The sequence below is a fragment of the Apodemus sylvaticus genome, chromosome 6, assembly GCF_947179515.1.
Source record: "Apodemus sylvaticus chromosome 6, mApoSyl1.1, whole genome shotgun sequence".
Lineage (NCBI taxonomy): Eukaryota > Metazoa > Chordata > Mammalia > Rodentia > Muridae > Apodemus > Apodemus sylvaticus.
This window is the reverse complement of record NC_067477.1, coordinates 109,373,475-109,395,085: the sequence shown is the minus strand read 5'-3', so window position 1 is coordinate 109,395,085 and position 21,611 is coordinate 109,373,475. Positions and strand designations below refer to the sequence as shown.

At 41.6% G+C, this 21,611-nt stretch overlaps 1 protein-coding gene across 1 annotated transcript; it reads left to right on the top strand.

Annotated features, from left to right (window-relative positions):
- Nucleotides 1-1,986: 1,986 nt before the first annotated feature.
- Nucleotides 1,987-20,315, top strand: Laptm4a (lysosomal protein transmembrane 4 alpha). Its single transcript, XM_052186125.1, has 7 exons — nucleotides 1,987-2,247; nucleotides 13,982-14,102; nucleotides 16,241-16,317; nucleotides 16,403-16,525; nucleotides 17,566-17,661; nucleotides 18,073-18,171; nucleotides 19,713-20,315. The coding sequence occupies exons 1-7, from the start codon at nucleotides 2,137-2,139 to the stop codon at nucleotides 19,785-19,787; spliced, it is 702 nt and encodes a 233-aa protein (XP_052042085.1). The 5' UTR covers nucleotides 1,987-2,136; the 3' UTR covers nucleotides 19,788-20,315.
- Nucleotides 20,316-21,611: the final 1,296 nt, after the last annotated feature.

Sequence of the window (21,611 nt, the reverse complement as noted above, 5' to 3'; positions counted from 1 at the left end):
TGCATACTGAGCCGGACGCTGGGTTGCAATCATGTCATAAAACAAAAGTAGAAAGGAAAAGAGAAAGAATGGGGAAGAGAAACTGAGACTATAAGTTAAAGAGGGGCTGGGGAGATAACTCAGTGGTGAAGAACACTTGAGGACCAACATGGAGGCTTCCCGCCAGCCACCAGCCATAACTACAGCTCCAGGGGATCCAGCACCCTTTTCTGGCCTCCACTGGCCAGCACTTTACCCACTGAGCCATCTCCTTATGCCCAGGCCATAAGACATAGATAGCATATTTTCATTAATAAACTTTGAGCATTATCTACTGGCTCCTTTTGTGGTAAGAAAAACACTCATATACAATCTTTAAAAAAACAAAACAAGTTTCTGCTCTTTCAGATGCCCAGAGTTCAGATCCCAGGACCCACATCAGGGAGCCTGCAAGTCCAGCTCCAGGGGGATCTGATATCATCTTCTGGCTTCCATCTCTAGCATTCACTCACACACATGTTCTAGGAGCCTTAAAAACTAACGAACCCTGCATTCCCCCCATTTGCTTCCTCACACACTAGGATAGCTGACCAGTGAGCTTCCGGGGAGGTCTCCTCACTCAAGACATCTGTCTGGCTATAACATCTGGGTCTTACAGAAAGGTAAAGCCATAGTGCCGGGTTTTCCATGAGTCCTCACGATTGCTTTGCAAGCATCTTACCCACTGAGCCATCTCTTCAGATACAGTATGTTTTCATCAATAAACTTTTAGCACTGTCTACTGGATTAAATTATGGTAAAAAAAAAAGATAAGGGTTCTGTCCCGTCACATCTTCCCTTTCTCTTTCCAAAATACTTTTGAGGTTCTTTGAAATTAATATTCAGTGTTTGATTATGCCTACTATCCACAGCTGCACACTGTGGTATGCTGTTACATTCCCCTTTCAAGGTAGCCACAAAGCATACACAAATACAAAATAAATTCAGTTAAAAACTTGACTCAGTTAATGAGGATCGTAAGATGGTAGAAGGAACTATAGACTGAATATAAAGCACCCATTGTTGAAGTAAAAAATGATAAATGAATCACCCAACTTATGTCAAATGGCTTTCTCTGAGAAAAGATAAGCTTCAGTGAGTCTCACGAACCTGCTTTGGAGATGTCCAGCATCCCACAGAAAGCCGAGGCTCACACTGGAATCAGAGCATGCAGAGAAGTGTGGCTTGTTTCTCACTTAAGACACCCTATTTTGTTTTGCTTGTTTTTCTGGCCTATTTCAATGTTCTTCACAATCTTTCTGTCCAAAAGAAAAAAAATATCACTATTATCTGCATAAACTCAACAGCTAAGCGGGTTTTCCACGTTATCATGCTGTCATTTTCCTTAATCCCTTGGCCTTTGGCAGAGTCCAGTGGTATTTCTTGGCTCCCTCCAAGGCTTCAGAGAGATGGGGGAAGGACAGGAATCCAATCCTTTATCCTCCTGCAAGCCCTCCTCTCAATCAGAGCTTAGAGGACCACGCCAGAAGGGTAGCCACGCCCCTTCCCCACAGGCACCGCCCCCTTCCCCCACGGGCACGCCCGGACAGGCCCAACAATAGAGCACGAACACGTCACGTGGACATCGCAGTGACAAAGACAACGTGGCAAAAGACAGCGCCAAATATCTCCGCGCCCGCTGTCTGCCACCAACCCCGTCTTGCTTCATCCTTCTCAGATTATACGCTTTGTTACCGAGCTTGTCTCGTGGATGGTGAACTACCGAGTTACCCTCAATTCACACAACCCCAGACAGAGAGCCTAGCCGCGCGCAGCGCGACCAAACAGTGCCGGGGAGAGTTGAACTTTTGATTGGACGTGAGCTGTCTCAATCTCCACACCTTCTCCAATCAGAAGGCAGGTAACCCGGCCTTCCACTCTTCATTGGTCTGTATGTGGCAGAAGGCGGAGGGAGACATCACGAGTCGAGGTCCCGCGAGAACGGTGCCCGGCGCTCAGAGCGCAGGCGCACAGGAGTTGGCAGGGGCCCGGGCCGAGGGCGGGCCAGAAGACGCGTCGTTTGGCTTTGGACAGCGTCGCAGAGTCGTCTCGGTTGGACCGCTGGGCCGAAAGCTTTTGTCAGGGGCCTGGGCGAGAACGAGGCCCGCGGGGTTCCCGATGGTGTCCATGACTTTCAAACGGAGCCGCAGCGACCGGTTCTACAGCACCCGGTGCTGCGGCTGTTGCCATGTCCGCACCGGGACGATCATCCTGGGGACCTGGTACATGGTAAGGGCTGGCTGGCAGGGCCGTTCCACCAGGCTAGTGCGCCTGCGCGACAAGTGGGCTTGGGGGGCGGGGGGCGGGGACGTGAAAGTTGTTGGGGCGCTATTTTTTGGGGTGCTTCTAACTGTGAACTGAGGCTGGGGACTTTACGAGATGGGGCTCACCAGGATTTAGGAGGGGACGGGAATAGGATCGTTATTTCGGGTTCGAAAAGTGCGCAGCCCTCACCCACCTCACCCCAACCCCCCATCGAAACCATTAATGTCCTGCAGTTACGCAGCCTGTTCGGATACTGTTTTGTCCGAATGGAAAGCGAAATCCAGTTCCGGTGGCTTCCTGCAGTTTTGGTTGAGGCATTCGGTGATGTAGCCAGAGAAGCCTCTGTTTTGAGTCAAGACGTTAGCCAGGATTTACAGTGGGTCAGATTTTCCACAGTACACCCCCCTCTCCCTGCCTTGTCAGGTGGTTTTTCATCGCTAGGCCGCCTGGGTTTGGAAGAGATGTTTATTGAGAGCCTACTATGTTCCTACTGACATTTTCTGGGCTCCAGGATCTGCGTGATTCTGTCACAGCAGATGGACGGGCTTGTTGGTTCCTGATTCGGTAAAAAGTCTTTTTGTGATTTTTTTTTTCCAAATTAGTTCCTAGTATCTGTTTATATTGGGCTTAATTTGTCGCGATTTCCAAAACTATGATTTTTTTTTGAAGGTAGTTTTAAGCAATTAAACTTTGCCGAAGCGTTGAGGAATTTGTCATGACCTCTTGGATGACTTTGGGATTTCGTCGTGGGGTGGGGGAGTGGGGAGTGGGTGGTAGGAAGTAGCGTTAGAGATAGTGTGCAGTGATACTTACATGAAGAGCAAAGGGGGGAGAGGCTTGCCCCTTGCCTCGCTTCCTTCTCTTACTCTTCCCCGCCCAGTATCTTGAAGTCATTAGTAACTTTGGCAGAACACCAAATGAAAATCTTTCTCAGGCAGATGGTTTCACAGCCCACCCCAGGGGATTATCAGACCTCTGCAGGATTGCTGATTTTTTCAGTCTTGTATCCTTAATGTACACTAGAAAAGAGCTCCAGAGAAGCAGGAATGTGGCTTGGTTTGCTAGCGCTGAGATTATTTTCACGTTTTCGGTACCTTTGTACTCAGGAAGTTACCCTACTGTTTCTGTAGAATTAATTACATTTTCTTTAAGAAACTGCCTATTGCACACACTAACTGACCTGGACCTGGACTAGTTAATGTCAGTCAGTTGGGTTGTATATCTCAATTTCTCTTATTTTCCTTTTTTGCTGAGAGTATGGATTTTTAATTTCGTTGTCCTTCACCTTCTTCCATTCTTTTAAATGATTAATTTCTATCTTCCCCATCTTTGTCTTACCTACACCCTCCCTGCTTTCTCCTAGAAAATGACCTCACCTTGAGCTTAGCAAAGAAAATAGGATCAGAGTCTGGGACTCTTGCCTGAAAACTTCATCTTCCTTTTTCTTCTTCCATCTCTGCACTTACAAAGGGCTTCAAACCCTTTGAAGAAGGAAAAAACCCCACCCATTCAGCTATATTGGCAGCATTTCTTTTTGTTAGGCGAAGTTTTTGATGCTGTGACTTTTGTTTATAAAAATGAACAGATTGAAAAGTTCTATAGCAAGCACTTTCCCCTTTATTTTAGTTTTTGTGTATTTTTATTTCACTGTGTGGTGTTTGGTCTGCATATTTGTCTGTAGGAACTTGTGTGCAGTGTTTATGGAGGCCAAGGGGCTAGATCCTCCTAGGACTGGAGTTGCAGATGGGTGTTAGCTGTGTAAGTGCTGGGAATTGCACCCAGGACGGCAACTAGTGTTCCTAACTGCACCCCTTCCTCCCCCACCCAAGGACAGTTTTTGTTTTTTAACAAAGTAAGGATTGAGAGGTCTAAATCTGTAGCACAATAGAAGCTCTTGGTGTGACCACCCCCCCTTTGAAAAGATGCTGTCTTAGATCAACTTTCAGCTTAGAATATTGCAAACGGCTTCAGTTGATTTGTTTTAATTCCTTTAAGAGATTTGTTGCCAGTCTTCAGTGTAAAGGGCTCTGAGAAACAGACAAAGGGGATAGATCACCCACATTGCATGACTTTGGTATTGTGCGTGATAGATTCTAGTTCTGCTTACTTTGGTCATGACATCATCCCTTAATGGTGATGGTATTACAAAGAACTTTGGAGCACAGCCAGGAAAATGGAACTTACAGGCACAAAGGAGAAAGGTACACAGTGATGGCAGATTCTAATCAGACTAAGGGGCGGAAAAGAACATTTGTTTTACTTATTGTTGGTGACTTTAAAAAATGTACAAGCCTTAGTTCTATAGTAGTTTGAAGAGATCCTTTCTGCTAGTTGGGGGCACTTGGGAGATGAAAACAGTATAATATATAATGCCTCCAAATAAAGAGGTCTTGTCCAAATTATGCATTCCACTGCCATAGCAGAGACACAAGATGACAACAGCTAGAATGACCTTTCCTCCTCTTTCCTTCCGCCTTGCCAGTGTTCCCTTCCTCACCATTTTGTCATGAGCACTGCCGCTTGATTCCAGGAGGACAGTAAGATCTGTGGGAGAATAATGATGAGCCAGGTTTTCAGGACCAAGGCCTGCATTTATAATTCTCTCTGTGGTGTTTGAAACTTGGAGGCACAGCTCTTCTCCTTCTGGGCCAGCACACTCTTATTAGTGACTGATAATGATATCATTGATTTATTGAATTAACATTGATAGGGTTTTTACATACCATCATGTATGCCAAAGGGTTAATTGAATGGAGCCTATAATGTGAGTTCTTGGGAGGTGGTATCAGGAGGATCAGAAGTTCAAACTCAGCCTTGGCAATAGGCCATCCTAGGGTACATAGGATGCTAGCTCTAAAACCAAACCAAACCCAACCCTTAAGTATTAATGGTTGAATAGTCCTAGGGGGCATAGAACCAGAATCAGTTATATTTGCCAGAGGTACCAAGCCTGAAGAGTTTGCATTTGATGGTTTAAATGTGCAAGAAGTGCATAAATAATATTATGTGACTTTAGAATGAGTTCAGGCTTCAGTTTCTACATTCCTCAAGCTTACTTCTTTATCATTTGAAGCCAGATTATTTTTTAAAAAATTCTTAGGAGATCTGAACTCAAGTACATACTAAGTCATGAATATCGGATTAAAAAGCCTGTTTCAAGAAATAACCCTCATGATAAAATGTACATTTTTGTTCTGTTCTTTGTTTTGTTTTTTTGAGACAGGATTTCTCTGTGTAGCCCTGAGTGTCCTGGAACTCACCCTGTAGACTAGAGGTGGACTTTCTCATGGGTGTTTTAGCCTTAAGTAACCTAGTGTTAGGAAGAAGTGAAGACAGATTGCTCATGCCACAGGGGCCTTTGATCTGTTAGTCTTGGCTCTTTAAATAACTATAGCTGACAGTTCCTGTCTTCCCCACATTGTTTTGTGATTTTAGTACTTGCTATTTCTTCTCTCTGAAATGCTCTTCTGCACTTTAATTCATTTAAAAATTCTTTTTAAAATGTTCAGGTCACAGGACAGCTTTGTCGAGCTTCTCCTGCCTCTGACAGTTTGGAAGGTTGAACTCAGGTCATCAAGCAGGTGTTGCAAGTGTTTTTACCCCCTGAGCTAAGTTGTGGGCCAATAATTCACATTTTAAATTAAATACTCTATTAAGGAAATCTTCTTAATAATAATCTTCCCTTATAATAATCTATTAAGGGAAATATTACAAAAATAGTGGAATAATACTAAAACTCATCCAGCGTCAGCCATTAGCACTTGGCCAGTTCCAGGTAAATCTTTCTTAGTTAATGCATGTGCTCTTTACATCTCAGCTCGTGCACAGGATTCTTCATTGTGGGGGTCTGCTCTATGTACTCACTGTACAGAGTATGCTTATCTTTTTCCTCATTTTTCTTTCCACTGAAAGTGTCCTTTGGGGCTGGAGCTGTAGATGAGTATAGAGTGGTCATCTAGGGGCTGGGGATGTTACAGAGCTCAGCTGATAGAATGGTTCTAGCATGCATAAAGCCCTGAGTTCCATCTACCATGCCAAGGAAACTAGACATGGTGGCATGTAACCTGTAATCCTAGCACTTGGAATGTGGAAGCAGGAGAATCAGAAGTTGGTGGTCATCCTCCATGAAATAGAGTGCTGCCTGACTTTAATCCCTGTGGCACCAAAAATCTTATGTGTAGGGGCTCTCATTGATGAGGAGAAGGGTGGAGCAGTCTTAGTCTGTAAACCGCATCTAGAAGCTAACTTATTACCAACTAGAACATTTGAGGTCTTCAATAGACACTATGGAATGACTTATCTCTTAAGCAATAATAGAGATAAATCAGTTGATAAATTAAACATAGTAAACAACAACAAAAAATCTTTTCTGAAGATGATCAGTTTTGATCTCTATCATTGGACAATTCTGTGTTTATTTTTATAGACTGGTTCACCTGAAGGTGCTCTATCCTAAAGCAGATATATAATAATAGTCTCAAAAGATACTGGGTTGGGACAAAATATGCTGAGGGAAGATTGAGGGGATGATGATTACTAAAAAAAAAAAAACCCAAAATTTTAAAGGATTGATACTGGAGAGATGGCTCAGTGGTTGAGTGCCGGCTGCTCTTTCAGAGGTCCTGGGTTCTATTTCCAGCATCCACACGGCAGCTCACAGCCATCAACAACTTGTGTTCCCAGGGAGCCAATATGCTCTGGCTCCGTTCTGAGAGCACCAGAGATGCAAATGGGGAACACACATTTATGGAGGTGAAACACTCAAATGTGTTGTTTAAAAAACTTTAATGTATTCGTCCCTCAAGTCCACCTTTGGGGTAATTGATGTAAGATTTAGGTTTAAATATGTGAGTATGTGTGTGTGTTCATGCATGTGTCATGCTGAGTGTATGGATTAGGTAAAAAGAGTTCTTGCCTTTCCTTCTGTTAAAGTTTTCTGCCAGGTTGCTTACTCCAGAGCAGCTGTCCTGGAGTTAGGGTGACCCTCCATTCCTCTACTCTTCCACTTCCTTCTCACAGTAGGAGTGCTAGGATTGGACACAGGCTTGCTTTATTTTTTCAGGGTGTGGGCTGTCTGGCTGATCTGTATTTAACCAGACTGGCCTTAGCTCTCAGAGATCTACCTCTTTCTCCCTTCTGAGTGCTGGTACTAAAGGTGTGGACCACCACATCCGGCTCTATATGGCTTTCATTGTGGGTTGCAGGGATGGAGTTGCCCATTCTACAGAATTGATGTTGGCTACAAATCAAGTTGAGCATTTTTTTTCAGAACTGAAATCATATACAGTAACCTTCCTGATTATAGGAGGAATAGGGGAAGTGATGTCAAAACCTGGAAATGAAACTTCAGTTTTCTAAATAATGGACAAAGAAGAGATTAAAAAGGACAAATTCAAACTTTCTTGAAGCAAGTAAAATAAAAACAGTGTTTCAGCCCCAGGGACATAGTGTGAGGGAGTTCACAGTCTCAGGGTACCTACATCAGAAGTAGAGAGGTAAAAACCAGTGATACTTCTTAACTAGGAAAACAAGACCTAAGCCCAAAGCTAGGAGAAGGAAAGAAGAGATAAAAGATAAGATCAGAAATAGAAATTTTTAGAAAGGCCACAAAATTGAAAATGTTTAGTTTTTGTTTCGTTCAGATGGTCTTCTGCAGCTCTGGATGGCTTCAGACTCTCAGCGCTCCTCCCGTCTCAGCCTTTCAAGTGCCAGGATTATAGACATGCTTCCCTTTGCCTGGTGAGGTTTTGAAAAGTTTTCAAACCTTTAGCTAGGCTAAAAGGAAGAAAAAAAAAAATCAGAGTCAGAGATGAGGAAGGTAATGATGCAGTTGATACTACAGTAACACAGAGCAGTTTGAGGGTTTAGTACAAAGAGCTATCTGCCAATAAATTGGGAAACTTGCCTGTCAAAGATGGGCCACAAGGAGAATACCAGAATAGAACAAGTTGTGCGATCAGATCAGGAGTGAGACTTTGCCAACAAAGAGATGCCCAGGGTCCGATTATTTCACCATAGATTCTACAAAATATTCAAAGAGCCACTACTATATTTCCAAATTATTCTCCATGGAGCAAACAAACGATAATAATAATTTTAAAAACCTCTTAAACAAAATACTCTAGGCCAGTATCTCTGATGAACAGTGCAGAAATTCTCAACAAAATACTGGTAAACAGAACTCAACATCACATCATAAAGTAAATCCTCAGGATCAAGTGGGTTTCCTCCTAAGGATTCAAGGATGGTTCAACCCATGCAAATCAGTAAAAGATATACATAACAGAGAACCAGATCCCTCTGACCATTTCAGTAGCTGCAGTTACATGGTTGATACATTTTACCGTCCTTTTACATGAAAAAGGTGGGGCTGAAGAGATGACCCAGTGAATCAGAGTTCAGTTCCCAATACCCACATGGTGACTCACAACTTCATAACTGCAGTTCCAGGGAACAGACAGCTTATAGCTTCTTCCAGGCATCAGGTCTGCAAGTGGCATACTAACTAGCAGGCATGCAGGCAAAACATCCACATACATCATAGTTGAAAGTATTTATTCTTAAAGTGGATATACAACACAATAAAAGTCAGATAATACTGACAGCTAGCACCATACCAAATTAGCTCTTCTCTAAGATCAAAAACCAAATTAACATTGCTTCTGTTTAACACTTCTGTTCAACATACTATTGAAAGTCCTAGCCAGAGGAGTTGGTAAGAGAAACAGATGAAGAGCTCAGAGATAGGAAAGGAGTAAGTCAAGGCTCTGCATTTGCAGATGATACAATCAAGTATATAGAAATTCCTGAAAACTGAAAATAACCTCAGGATTAATAAATTTAAAGAGTAGTAAAACAACTTCAAAAATAGTGTGTTTATGTACAGTCGTGGACTATCTGAAAGAGGAGTTAGGAAAGCACATGTGTCATGGCTAAAAAAGCAAAGCAAGCAAAACAAACTCTCCTAAGAGTAATTTTAACCAGGAGGTGAAAACTAATCTACAGCTAGAAGAAAACAGCCACAAAGGCTTTGAATAAGTCCCAAATCATGAAAAGATCCCGTGATCATGAATCCAAACTAGTATTGTTAGATGCTATCGTACCCAAACGGATCTGCAAGTGTAAGGTAGGGCCTCTATGTTGTCCTTCATTTAGTGCTTGAAAACAGTTCCTTAATGTTGAGTGGAACCACTCAAGGCTGTGCCAAAGAAGTCTTGAGTAAAAAGACCAAAGCTGGAAGTATCACACTGTCCAGTTTTAAAATTGAAAGCTGTCATAACCAACACAGCCTAGTCCTGGTACAAAAATAGATACAGAGACCAATGGAAAAGAATGGGAACACAAAAATAAACCCACACTCCCCACAGCCAAGTGATTGTCAACAGACGTGCCAGAGATACACATCTGGGCAAGCACATTCTCTTCAGGGAACACTACTATGAAAATGACACGTACTAGACCCTGCTCTCGTAATAAAAGCCAACTTAAATATTACAAAATACTTTTAATTTTAGTATAAAATTGAGTCAGTCTAAACCTACTAGGAGAGAATATAGGGGAAGTACTGACAAAGTCTGTGTCTTAGGGTTCCTGTCGCTGTGATGAAATACCATCACTAAAAGCAACTAAAAGCATTAGACTAAAGCTGGAGGTATCACACTGCCCAGTTTCAAAATGTAAAGCTGTCATAACCCACATAGCCTAGTCCTGGTACAAAAATAGATATGAACTATTTTGCTTACAGTTGCATATAACAAGCCCATAATAAAGGGGAAGTCAGGGTAGGAACCTAGGCTAGAGCAGAGGTGCGGAGAAACTTTGCTTACTGCTTTGCTCTGCCTGCCTGCCTGCCTGCCTTCTCCCTCTCCCTCTCCCTCTCCCCCTTCCTCCCTCTTCCCCTCCCTCCCTCCCTTCCTTCCTTCCTTCCTTCCTTCCTAAGAATTATTTATGTGTATGATTATACTGTAGCTGACTTCAGACATACCAGAAGAGGGCATCAGATCCCACTACAGATGGGTGTGAGCTACCATATGGTTGCTGGGAATTGAACTCAGGACCTCTAGAAGAGCAGTCAGTGCTCTTAACTGCTGAACCATCTCTCCAGCCCTCAGCCTGCTTTCTTATGCCATCCAGGACCACTTGTCCTATAGCACCATGTCCAGTGAGCTGGGCCCTCCCCTCCCACACCAATTATTAATCAAGAAAATGAACTACAAACTTGACTGCAGGAAAATCTAATTTAGGCATTTTCTCAAATGAGAGTCCAGTCTTCCCAGGTGATTGTAGGATTGACCAGAGGGAACCCTCCCCCCAATACACACACCCGCAACCAGGATAGTCTGAATAAGAAATTGTTGTTTAAGAATGTAAATGCATAGGCAACAAAAGAAAACACACACATACAGGATTGCATCAATCTGAAAAGCTACTTTACTGCTGTAGAATCAGAACAGTGAGCAGACAGCCTATAGAAATGGCAGAAGGACTCTATAAACTTTATCACAAGAGATTAATACCTAAAGTATATCAAGAACCCAACAGCAAAAGCAAATAGTCACATTTAAAAGGAGGCAGCTGAGTAGACATTTCTCAAAAGGAGATAAGCAGGACCAACACATATATGAAAACCCTCTAAGTCATGAGGTAGCATCTCCTCCAGTGAGTGAATGCCAGTCACCAGACCAAAAAATGATGTTGGAGAAAGGAAGACCTGCTCTGTACAGGGCTGTAGTATAGACACTTGTGGGAAAGCCGTACGGAGGCTCTCAGGTTAGAAAGGCTCTCAGGAACCCAGAAATCCTACTAGTGGATGTTTACCCATAGAAAATATAATCATTGGATCAAAGAGGTCTGTTGCAGCCCACGGTTAGTTTAATGCAGTCCTCTTCACTGTAGGTGAGGGAGGGAGGGAGCTGAGGTATCCATTGATAAGAGTGGATAAGGAAAATGTGGTTTATGTTCACAAGGGATACTGTTAGTGCTAATGAACCAAATTGACATGTGCAGCAGTGTGGATAGAACTGAAGATACAACTGAGATAATCAAGCTACAGGAAGGCAAATAAATGACTTTACTTTCAGATTACAAAATTGCTCAATTTATGGACAGGATAGTGGCCACCAGAGACTACAAGGCAAGAGGAGGGGCCGGTAAGCATTGGGATAGGAGTATAATTAGTGTTCTCTTGCACAGAGGGTAATTATGGCTGTCAAAATTTACATTTATAAAATCTGAAAGTACTATGCAGGGTGAGTATGTTTTCACCACAGTGAAGTGTTTTAAGGTTATGGAATATTATGTCTTGATTTGACCAGTCAGTCCATGCTGGCTAAGTATACTAAGACATAACAAATGTCAAATGTATAAATACTGTCATTAAAGAAGAAACAAGGAGAAATTGTTTGTCTGGACCTGAGCTTCTTTCTTCCTACCAAATAAAAGACTCTTCATTGTTTTCTTACTGCTTATTTACTCATATTATGTGTACAGAAGACTTCTAAAGTCTCTCAAGTGATAGGTGCTTCTCCTGTTCTTGACACCTGCTGTATTCTACCTAGCCTTGGTACTAGGTTCACAAGCCTTTATTTTCAATTTCCTGAGTACAGTAGAATAAGAGTCATAAATATTTTGGAGTAGTTTGTAGTAGAATATCTTAAAGACTTCTTAAATTATAGAGTAACGGTTTTAATTTCTTGAAAAATCCAACAAGGAGTTCAGTAGTGAAATTTCTATATGTGCTCAGTAGTAAGTGCTTAGGATCACAAGTACTGCTTTTTCAGGATAGTTATTATCATATTTAAAGTACGGACCACAGTGAAATGAACCTGGAAATGTTGCTAATAATACTAGGCCAGGACAGTGGAAAACTTGACGTTTTTAATAGAAGAAAAAATGGCTTTTTAAAGAGTCATATATGTGATATTATTTTAGACCTGTGGACTGTGCATGTGTATAACCACATACTCATGTGAATCTATATTATATATATATATTTCATATGTATAATATATATTATATATTGTATATATTTAAATCCCCCCAAGTAGTTTTGGCACTTCATTTCCTTCCTTTGGTAGTTAGTTTTGCATGTTTTTCTTAACGTGAATGTTTTTCTGAGCTATGCAAAGCTGTTTTACTAGGATGATAATTTGCTCATCAAGAGTTTGCCAAATGAATTTCAAACTTAATTTCCCAACACAAGATAACATTCCTAAATTGAAAATAAAATATGGCTTGTTTCTCTACATGTTTGAAGACTTGGCCTGCTGTAAGAAAATACCTTTCTTGGGTGTCATCATTCATCCTTCATTTAGGGTGGACAGGAGAGAGTAGTTTCAGATGTTGCAGATAGAAGATCGGGAGTGTCGAATGTTTAGACTTCTACAAGGAGGAGGGTGAATTCTGTGAAGTTTGGTTATGGAGTTAGTATTCTCTTCAGACCTTACTGATTTCTGTACTGTTCTGATACTTGCAGACCATACCTCTTGAGAAACTACAAGGAACTACAACTAGAGCTCTAAATAGTAGATCTTTTAAAACAGAGTTTATATTTATTTATTTATTTATTTTATTTATATGAGTACACTGTTGATGTCTTCACATACACCAGAAGAGGGCATCAGATCCAGTTATAGATGGCTGTGAACCACCATGTGGTTGCTGGGAATTGAATTCAGGACCTCTGAAAGAGCAGTCAATGCTCTTAACCTCTGAGCCATCTCTCCAAACCTAGGGTTTATATTTCTGATAAGACTAGAGGAATTTATGGGATTATGATGAGATTTCAGCAACATGTTTGCCAGTGATTCAAGATAAGCCTTAGTGTGTGTGTGTGTGTGTGTGTGTGTGTGTCTTAAGTAGAGACTTATTTCATGATTACATTTCAGAATGATGAAACTAGAGAAAAATGTCAAAATACAGATCTAGGAAATCATGGTGGGCAGGAATCTAAAGATGAATTTAGTTACAGATATATTGACTGCACTTGGCAGGTAGTTTATTGGCTCAAGTATAGGAAAAGTATAGGTGTTGTATAGAGTTACTCTTGTGTGATATTGCAAAAATGTACAGAGCCAGTACAGTTATCTTTGGAATTATAAGCCAGATTGGGGAACTTGTCCTTTACACTGAAACGTACTCAAAGGGGAAATAAGCAGGTAGCTAAAATATGCTAGAGGGGTGGTTTGAGGACCTAAATATTTGGTTACTACAGTGTTTGGAAGCTGCTTTTGGGTATTAGATGAACATATTGACTCAAAAGGTAGAATTAAGGCCAATGTAGGGAGAGGGAAGGGACTCCCTCAAATTTAAACAAAACACATGGGGGTGCTTCGGAGGAGTGGCAGAATTTGCATGTGGGAAATCAACTGACCAGTCTCTAATGGGTGTGTGAGGAAATAATGTGCCTCTGAATATGAACAGGCTATAGTGAGTCCCCAATTTTACTTTCTCTGCATTTCATTCTGTTTTTTTATTTTATTTTATTTTATTTTATTTTTTTTGGCATTAGCACAGGGTTAAGCATCTTTGCACAGGCTATGACTTTTAAACTGTTCTCACAGTGGTAATACATGTTTTATCTGAGTGTCTCCTATTTCATAGTCCTGTTACTGTAGGTGAAATAGTATTAAGTATAGCAGCATCGAGTCTGTGAAGACTGTTCCCTGGTAGGAGTTAATGTAAAGGTGTTCTTTCTCAGGTGGTCAACCTGTTGATGGCAATTTTGCTGACTGTGGAGGTGACTCATCCAAATTCCATGCCGGCTGTCAACATTCAGTATGAAGTCATTGGCAATTACTATTCATCTGAGAGAATGGCTGGTAAGTTTTTACTTTAAAAGATATCACTGCCAAATTTTTATATATAAAGCCAATTGTAGACTATATATGAATATTAGAGGACAATTGATAAAATTATGCTTGCGTTATTCTTCAAATGGTTAAATACTTTGCATAATAAGTATCAAGCTAGGTGTTATTTAAACTTGTTATTGAGACTGTATTTTGATGACTTTTCCCAAAGTTGTTCAGCAAGAGCTGCAGTAGAGCATTTCTAGACAATAAAATGTAATGGACAGTAGGCAGTAGGTCGTACGTATGCTTTGACTATAGAGACCAGACAGGGAAATGGGAAATAAAAATGGTTTGAGACTTTTGAGGAGTTTCTGTGATGTATAGCCAGAGTCAGAAATTGGTGTGTAGGTCAGATGGACCCTTATAGTAGAGTATAAAATGCACTGTACACTTCTCTTGTTTAGTACAAAGAGGCTTAACACCACTATTAAAAATGGAGTAACACTAGAACATTCATAGAAATTGTCTGGCTGGAGAGATGGCTCAGGAGTTAAGAGCGCTAACTGTGAGCCGGGCGGTGGTGGCGCACGCCTGTAATCCCAGAACTCTGGGAGGCAGAGGCAGGCGGATTTCTGAGTTCGAGGCCAGCCTGGTCTACAGAGTAAGTTCCAGGACAGCCAGGGCTATACAGAGAAACCCTGTCTCGAAAAAACCAAAAAAAAAAAAAAAAAAAAAAAAAAAAAAAAGCACTAACTGGTCTTCCAGAGGTCCTGAGTTCAAAACCCAGCAACCACATGGTGACTCACAACCGTCTGTAATGAGATCTGACGTCCTCTTCTGGTGTGTCTGAAGACAGCTACATGTACTCATACATAAAATAAATAAAATAAATAATTCTTAGGAAAAAAAAAAGAAACAATGAAATTGTCCTTTTAAACTGATTTAATCCCTGATGGCAATTGTTTTTCATTATCAGTTTTCTCTTTAAAATACAGGTATAAAATGATTTCAGTTGAGTTTATATCATTATATATAATTATATCATAAATTTAATATTTGAACAAAAAATTATGTCTCAGTTTGGCATACAATTTCTCCATGTTTAGTTTTTAAATTTCAGTTTAGAAAAGTGTTCCCAGATCACAAGTGTGCTTATAGTACTACAGATCTTAATTCCCAGGATTTTAGATTTTATTAACTTTTAATATGAAGTTTTGAACTTCGTTACATTTGTATAAATATCTAATATCTTCAATTTTGGTGCTTTTTTGTTTCCTTTTAAGTTTTCACTTATGTGTGTGTAGGAGTATATGCATATGTGAGTGCAAGTGCCTGGAAGCCAGAGGCGTCCAGTTTCTGCAGCAGGAGTTAAAGCGATTGCAAGCAACCTGACAGGTGCTGGGAACTGGGATCTGCAGGGGCAGCAAGCTGAGCCAGCTCTCCACTTCCGGCTCCTCTTAGTTCATTAGTGTCTGTCAGAGTCCAGGGTCAGCTGTAGGCTGTGAAGATACTCACCCAGTCACGTATGGCCAAATGCTGACTGGGACTATTTGGCTGTGTTCTGAAGAGAGTGGTGACCATGGGTTAATGTACACTGACGGGAAGTTGAGAAAAATAGATATGTGTTGGGGAAAGAGGGCCAACTGAAGGAAGTGAAACTTAAAGGTGTGAGGCACTGGGGTGGGATTAATGGAGAACTTTGAATTTCAGGTTGTATTCTTACCAAAGCCAGAAGTAGTACATCATGGTATAACTCATCTGTTATATGTATAACTCATCTGTTAAGCAAATAGCAGCTGCTCTTTCAGGTTTGCCCTCTTCTCACAAACCCAACTTGTGTGAATTCTTTCATAGTTTTTCATTGCTTCTCCATGTGTTGCAACTTGCCTGGTAGATTTTGTCTCTCTGCACTTAGACATGTACACAAGGGACCTATTTCCTATATTTACATGGTTCATGTTCCGTCCTACACAGAGTCAGTGAGTTAGGATTTCTTAATATAAGGCTTAGGGTTTTTTTCTTGGTTTTATATCTTTTGAGGGCCAATTTTGAAAACAGTTACAGTTAATTTACACAGAAACATTTTAAAGCATCATTTTGTCATGAAGAATTTAGTTTCTTTCATTGCATATGTTGCTTAATTAGATTTGTTTTTGTTTTTGTAGATAATGCCTGCGTTCTTTTTGCCGTCTCTGTTCTTATGTTTATAATCAGTTCGATGCTGGTTTATGGAGCCATTTCTGTAAGTCTGCTGTGCTTTCTTCTCCTCGTTTGTCCGTTACCAGGGGTAGTAACTGTGTGCACTAAGTGTTGCTTTCCTTCCCTAGTACCAAGTGGGCTGGCTGATTCCTTTCTTCTGCTACCGACTTTTTGACTTCGTTCTCAGTTGTCTGGTGGCCATCAGTTCTCTCACTTACTTGCCAAGAATCAAAGAATATCTGGATCAGTTGGTAAGTGAGTGTACTGTTTAAACATTTCCACTTAAGTAAAACATTTTAATTGAAATCCCGAGGCGGCCTTGGTACTATTTTTAACTCTCTTTGCTTTGTACAGTATCTTAAAATCATTCCCATGTTAAGACCTGTAAGACATAAATGATTGTTGAACCATACCATTTGGATAATGCAGTACAAGAAGTCTATAAAGACAGTCAGTGTGGAATAGATAGTTGAGTTAATTGTGTTTCAGTAAAATATTTGACTGTATTTAGGATTCTTAAGGAATTGGTGTTTCATCTTTATCATAATGTGTCTGCATGCTTGCTGTACCCTAATTGGTACCTGCTGTATCCTAGCCCTGTGTCTGTGTGCCCACTGTACCCTAGTTCTACTCTGTCAGCATGCCTGCTGTATTCTAGCCCTGTGTAGGAAAGCCTGCTCTTTTATAGACTCTTCTTTTTACCCTCTGATTGGCTCCTTTCCTTTAGAAGGTATTTCCTTTCCTGGCCAGTTTTAGACCCTCCCTTCCCTTCTGATGCCTTTCCCCTGACTTGTCCAGAGTCAGAAGAATGCAGCCTATCCTTTCCAGCACAGTGAGTCTGTCAGCATTAAATCACGCCCTTCTGCCCAGCTTGTGTTCTTTTTAACCATCTAATGAAGAGTTGGGACCAATATTTGACTCCCAGAAAAGTTACTTTTCTTCATGGGAAACTAAATAGTCCTGGAAACCTGAGCAATCTCAGTTCCTCCTGACTTTCTGAACCAGGACAAGAAGGTTGGGGTGCTATACAAGTGGTTATATTTTTGTCAAAAGCACAAAATGGACGATAGTGGCCAGTAAAGTGAATATTAGCTCAGTTCAGACCTTTTAGTTATCTCAGCTATTAATCAGGCAGACCGAAGTGACTAGTCCACTGATGATAAGGGTCTCGGATGTGCTGCAGTCTTAGGTGTAGATTTGTAGTAGTCTGTCACTCTTGACTGCTGCATTGTTGTGTTCTTAAAATGCTCAAGTGCATGCTGTAAGTCCCAGTGCTTTTGTGCTTTAACAGCCTGATTTCCCATACAAAGATGACCTCCTGGCATTGGATTCCAGCTGCCTCCTGTTCATTGTTCTTGTGTTCTTTGTGGTATTCATCATTTTTAAGGTAAGGAGCTTGTGATTTACTCTTGGGGCCCTGGTGAGACTGCTTAGTAAACCTTTTTCCAGGATTGTAGTTGATGTAGGATTTGTAGTGACAGAGTCACTACATTTAAGGGATGGGGTCCCCTCTGTCTTATGTCCAGTGAGTAGAACTTTTGTGTTTTCAAAAGTGGTTACGGGTTTATAGGGAAAGCCATTAAAATTCCTAACATTTGAGCACAGGAATTTCCTCCACAGTCTGTTGGTTAGCAGAACTAAATCTCTAGCTAGAGTCTCTGTGAGAAACTTGTGATGTTTAAATGTTCAAGTCAGGAGTGAGCCTGGCTTGTCTAGGTCCCTTTTCCACAGGCAGTGCAGAAGAGATGAGGGGCCTCTGCTCCCAGAGCAGCCTGCTGAGCTCTGTTTCTCCTTTCAGGCTTACCTAATCAATTGTGTTTGGAACTGCTACAAATACATCAACAACAGAAATGTGCCAGAGATTGCCGTGTACCCTGCCTTTGAAGCACCTCCACAGGTTAACTCCTGCTTCACTCACTAAACTGTCGCTCTTACTGATGCCTCCACAAGTGACTGTGGGGGCTTTACTTTCCGTTCTTTGCCATAACTGTGGCAAAGATTTGAATAGCTTGAACCCACGAATGTTTAAGATTTAGTATTTTCTACCAGGAATCTTGTGCCCCCAGGGCTAACTAGAGCTGTTTGCCCAGATTTACTGTTAGGTTTATTTCTTAGTGGTCCCCACCAGTGTTTCTGGACAGATACGAGCTCGGAATTTCCATAATTGACTGAGAATTCTAAGGGATGCGGGCTAATGGTTGTGTGCACGTGTGCGAGTGCGTGTATACACCTGTCAGATCCAAAGCCTGGACCCTGGGGAGATGATTGTGATGGTATCTGCGTGCTGAGCCCAGCTTTCAGAACCCTGTTTGCTACTTTGCAGGTTTTCAGTATATTTGATACACATGTCCCATACTGAGCCAGCCTGTTACTTGGAGGACCTTAGGCTAGAGTGACCTTTAGAAAGGTTTTCTATTATCCCAAAGAGCAGGATAGAAACTCATTGTCCTGTAAGTGCCTATTATTGTGAAACTTCAGACACTGACAGCTTCCATTAGAGCAGTTAGTGGGGCCTCTTCCCCCTGATCCTCAGCTCTTGAAATACAATAGCACTGGAACTTTATTGGTTGCCTGTCAAAAGACCCTTTGTATTTTTTAAATATATATATATATAATTTAGCTTGATAGTTTATCTTCCAGGTTAGTTCAGAGGAAGAATTCTATTTCTGACTGATTTATATCTATCTACCACATCCATCCATCTACCACATCCATCCCTCCATCCATCCCATCCACCTATCCATTTATCCATTCCCATTCATCCATCCTGTCCATCCATCTACTCATCTGCCCATCCATCCACTTCATTCATCCATCCTCTGCATTATTCATCCGTCCATCTTGTCTTGGTCATTGTTCTATTGCTGTAAAGAGACACTATGACCAAGGCAACTTTTATTTTTAAAAAAGCATTAATTGAGGACTTGCTTATAGTTTCAGAGGCTTAGTCTATTATCATATAAGCATGGCAGGAGCATAGCAGCACTCCTGGTGCTAGAGAAGTAGCTGAGAGCTATATCCAGATCACAAGCAGAGGGGGAGGGACAGGGAGGGAGGGAGAAAGGAGAGAGACCCACCCCCAATAATATACTTCCTCCAACAAGGCTGCTCCTCCTAGTTTTTCTAACCCTACCAAAGAGGTCCACTCCCTGGTGACTAAGCATTCAAGTCTATGAGTCTATGGGGTGGCCATTCTTAGTCAGACCACCCCTCCTCCCACCCACCTAGCCTTACAGTTGCAGAGCTCTTGATCTTGGGTCAGGTGTCACTGCGTGTGCAGTTGAAGCTGCTGCATTGTCTGTTGTCTCGGTAACTGTTGATCTGACTTCCCTTTCCTAGGACTGTGTGCTCCTAGTTAGGACGCAGAGTCTGAAAGCTGATTATTTTAGAAAAGAATTTAAAGTGACCTTGTCTGAAGTGATTCTTTTCTCTCTTCAGTATGTTTTGCCAACCTATGAAATGGCTGTGAAGATTCCTGAGAAAGAGCCGCCACCTCCTTACCTGCCTGCCTGAGGACATTCTGCCTTCTCAATAAAGCCTATACCAGCTTCTTGTCTTGTTTATTTTACAGAAAGCTGCAATGCAGGACTCTCATCAGACTTGTTTGATATAAAGTGCACTGTCTTGTCTGAGCATTTATTTTCAAACACTAAGGAGCTTTTGGACATTTATTAAAAACTTTTTGTTAAGGATCACATTTTAGAAATTTTCTGAAGACAATCTAGGTTAGGCAAAAGCAGAGTGCCATTGTTAGCCTTTAACTGAGGGGGAGGGGCTTTCCATAGTTTCTTTTTTAACTTTGCACTTTCTTTGTATAATGGTTTATGTTTTGGATGTTTGATGCCCTGAATAGTTTCTGGGGAGTGAATACAGTGTTTAAGATGAATGAGTTGGGCGTAAGATCTGCAGTTTCCAGCTCTGTGAAATAGAGAGGAATAGCATTTCGACCTGACCATGGAAGAGGATGGCTGCATGCTTCTCATTTGTACGTTCCCATCTTTGTGATAAAATGCTTTAATAAAGCTCTTACCTTTTACCATCGTCCTTTTTTAAATGTGCCTGATGTTTGTGCTACAACTTATAGTGATTCTGTCCTTGTGACAGGAATATGTTTGGAGAAGGGTTCCTGGAAAGTTTCTTATTTAAAAATTTTTACTTGTTTTATTGTTTCTTTTCTAATGTGATGAAAGAAACTGGTTTACTGGTTTCTGGATAGAGGGATGATGGAGTCAAAGCAGGAGGGGACGTGAGGCTGGAGGCCTTTGGGCAGAGGAAGAGGGAGCGATTCCACTGCACAGGAGCAGGAGTCCAGCCCAGCATTTCAGGAGAAGCCAGGACAGGGCACGGTAAGATGGCCAGTTAGAGTCCCTCAGTAGGCTCTCTCGAGTGTTTGTACGTGCTGGCTTGTTGGGTGCTTCATCGTGTCCTGCAGCCCTCAACCCTTTAGCCTCCAAGGATTGACTGGAGGGCAACTAATCCAGGATTCAGTTCCAGACACTCGGATGGCTGGGGCACTGCAAGCGTAGTATGATTTCAGAGTTGCATCCTGAAATAGTACCATTTTATTAGAGTTTGAAAGTAAATATTGCAGGCAGGCTGTAAATCTTTAGCTGCCCAGAGACAGGTGGGAAAGAAGGAAAAGGTCATTGTATTTGTAAGCAACCGTGCGGTGGGCAGGGACTGGGAGAAAGGGAGCAAGTCTCACGTATTGGGCAAAGCATGCCCAGGCTTTGGCCATAAAGAAAAGTCCCTAATGCAGAAAATCCAACAAGGTTGCATGGTTGCAGCACCACAATGCTACTACATGAAGCCTGCATGTAACTACACCTTGATTGGGGGATTTAAATGTTCTCTTGTGTATCCCAGGCTGCTCTGCAACTCCTACAGCTAAGATTGTCGAACTAGTACTTGGGTGGCACGGCTGCTGCCAGTGCAGCCTTTTAGTGAGGACCGTACTACTAAAACAGCAAATACAGATCTAGCAGTTGTTTACTAAGTTGTGTATCATGCATAACTGCTATATACTTTTGTATGGCAGTAGGTTCCACACCAGCAATACTACAAGGGTGTGATAATCTGTTGCACTGTGACTTGGTATCCATGGGACAGCACTAAGTGACTTTTACCCCCAGCTCATTTGAGGGTGATTTTGTTTGTCTCACTATGTTGTAGTCTAGGCTGGCCTGACCTGCCCAAATACTGGGGCTTCTGACATATTACAGAACTTGTCTTCCTCAGAGTCTCAGACCACTGTATGTGTCTTTGGGTTTAAATGTTCTTAATTATTCTGGTTGCAGGGACTGAATTTAAGATGATTTGAAATGTGAAGTTGGGTAT

Coding starts and splice junctions, on each gene's coding strand:
- Laptm4a (XM_052186125.1), top strand. CDS start 2,137: ATGGTGTCCATGACTTTCAAACGGAGCCGCAGCGACCGGTTCTACAGC. Junction 16,318..16,402: donor TGGTTTATGGAGCCATTTCT/GTAAGTCTGCTG, acceptor TTCCTTCCCTAG/TACCAAGTGGGCTGGCTGAT. Junction 17,662..18,072: donor TGGTATTCATCATTTTTAAG/GTAAGGAGCTTG, acceptor TTCTCCTTTCAG/GCTTACCTAATCAATTGTGT.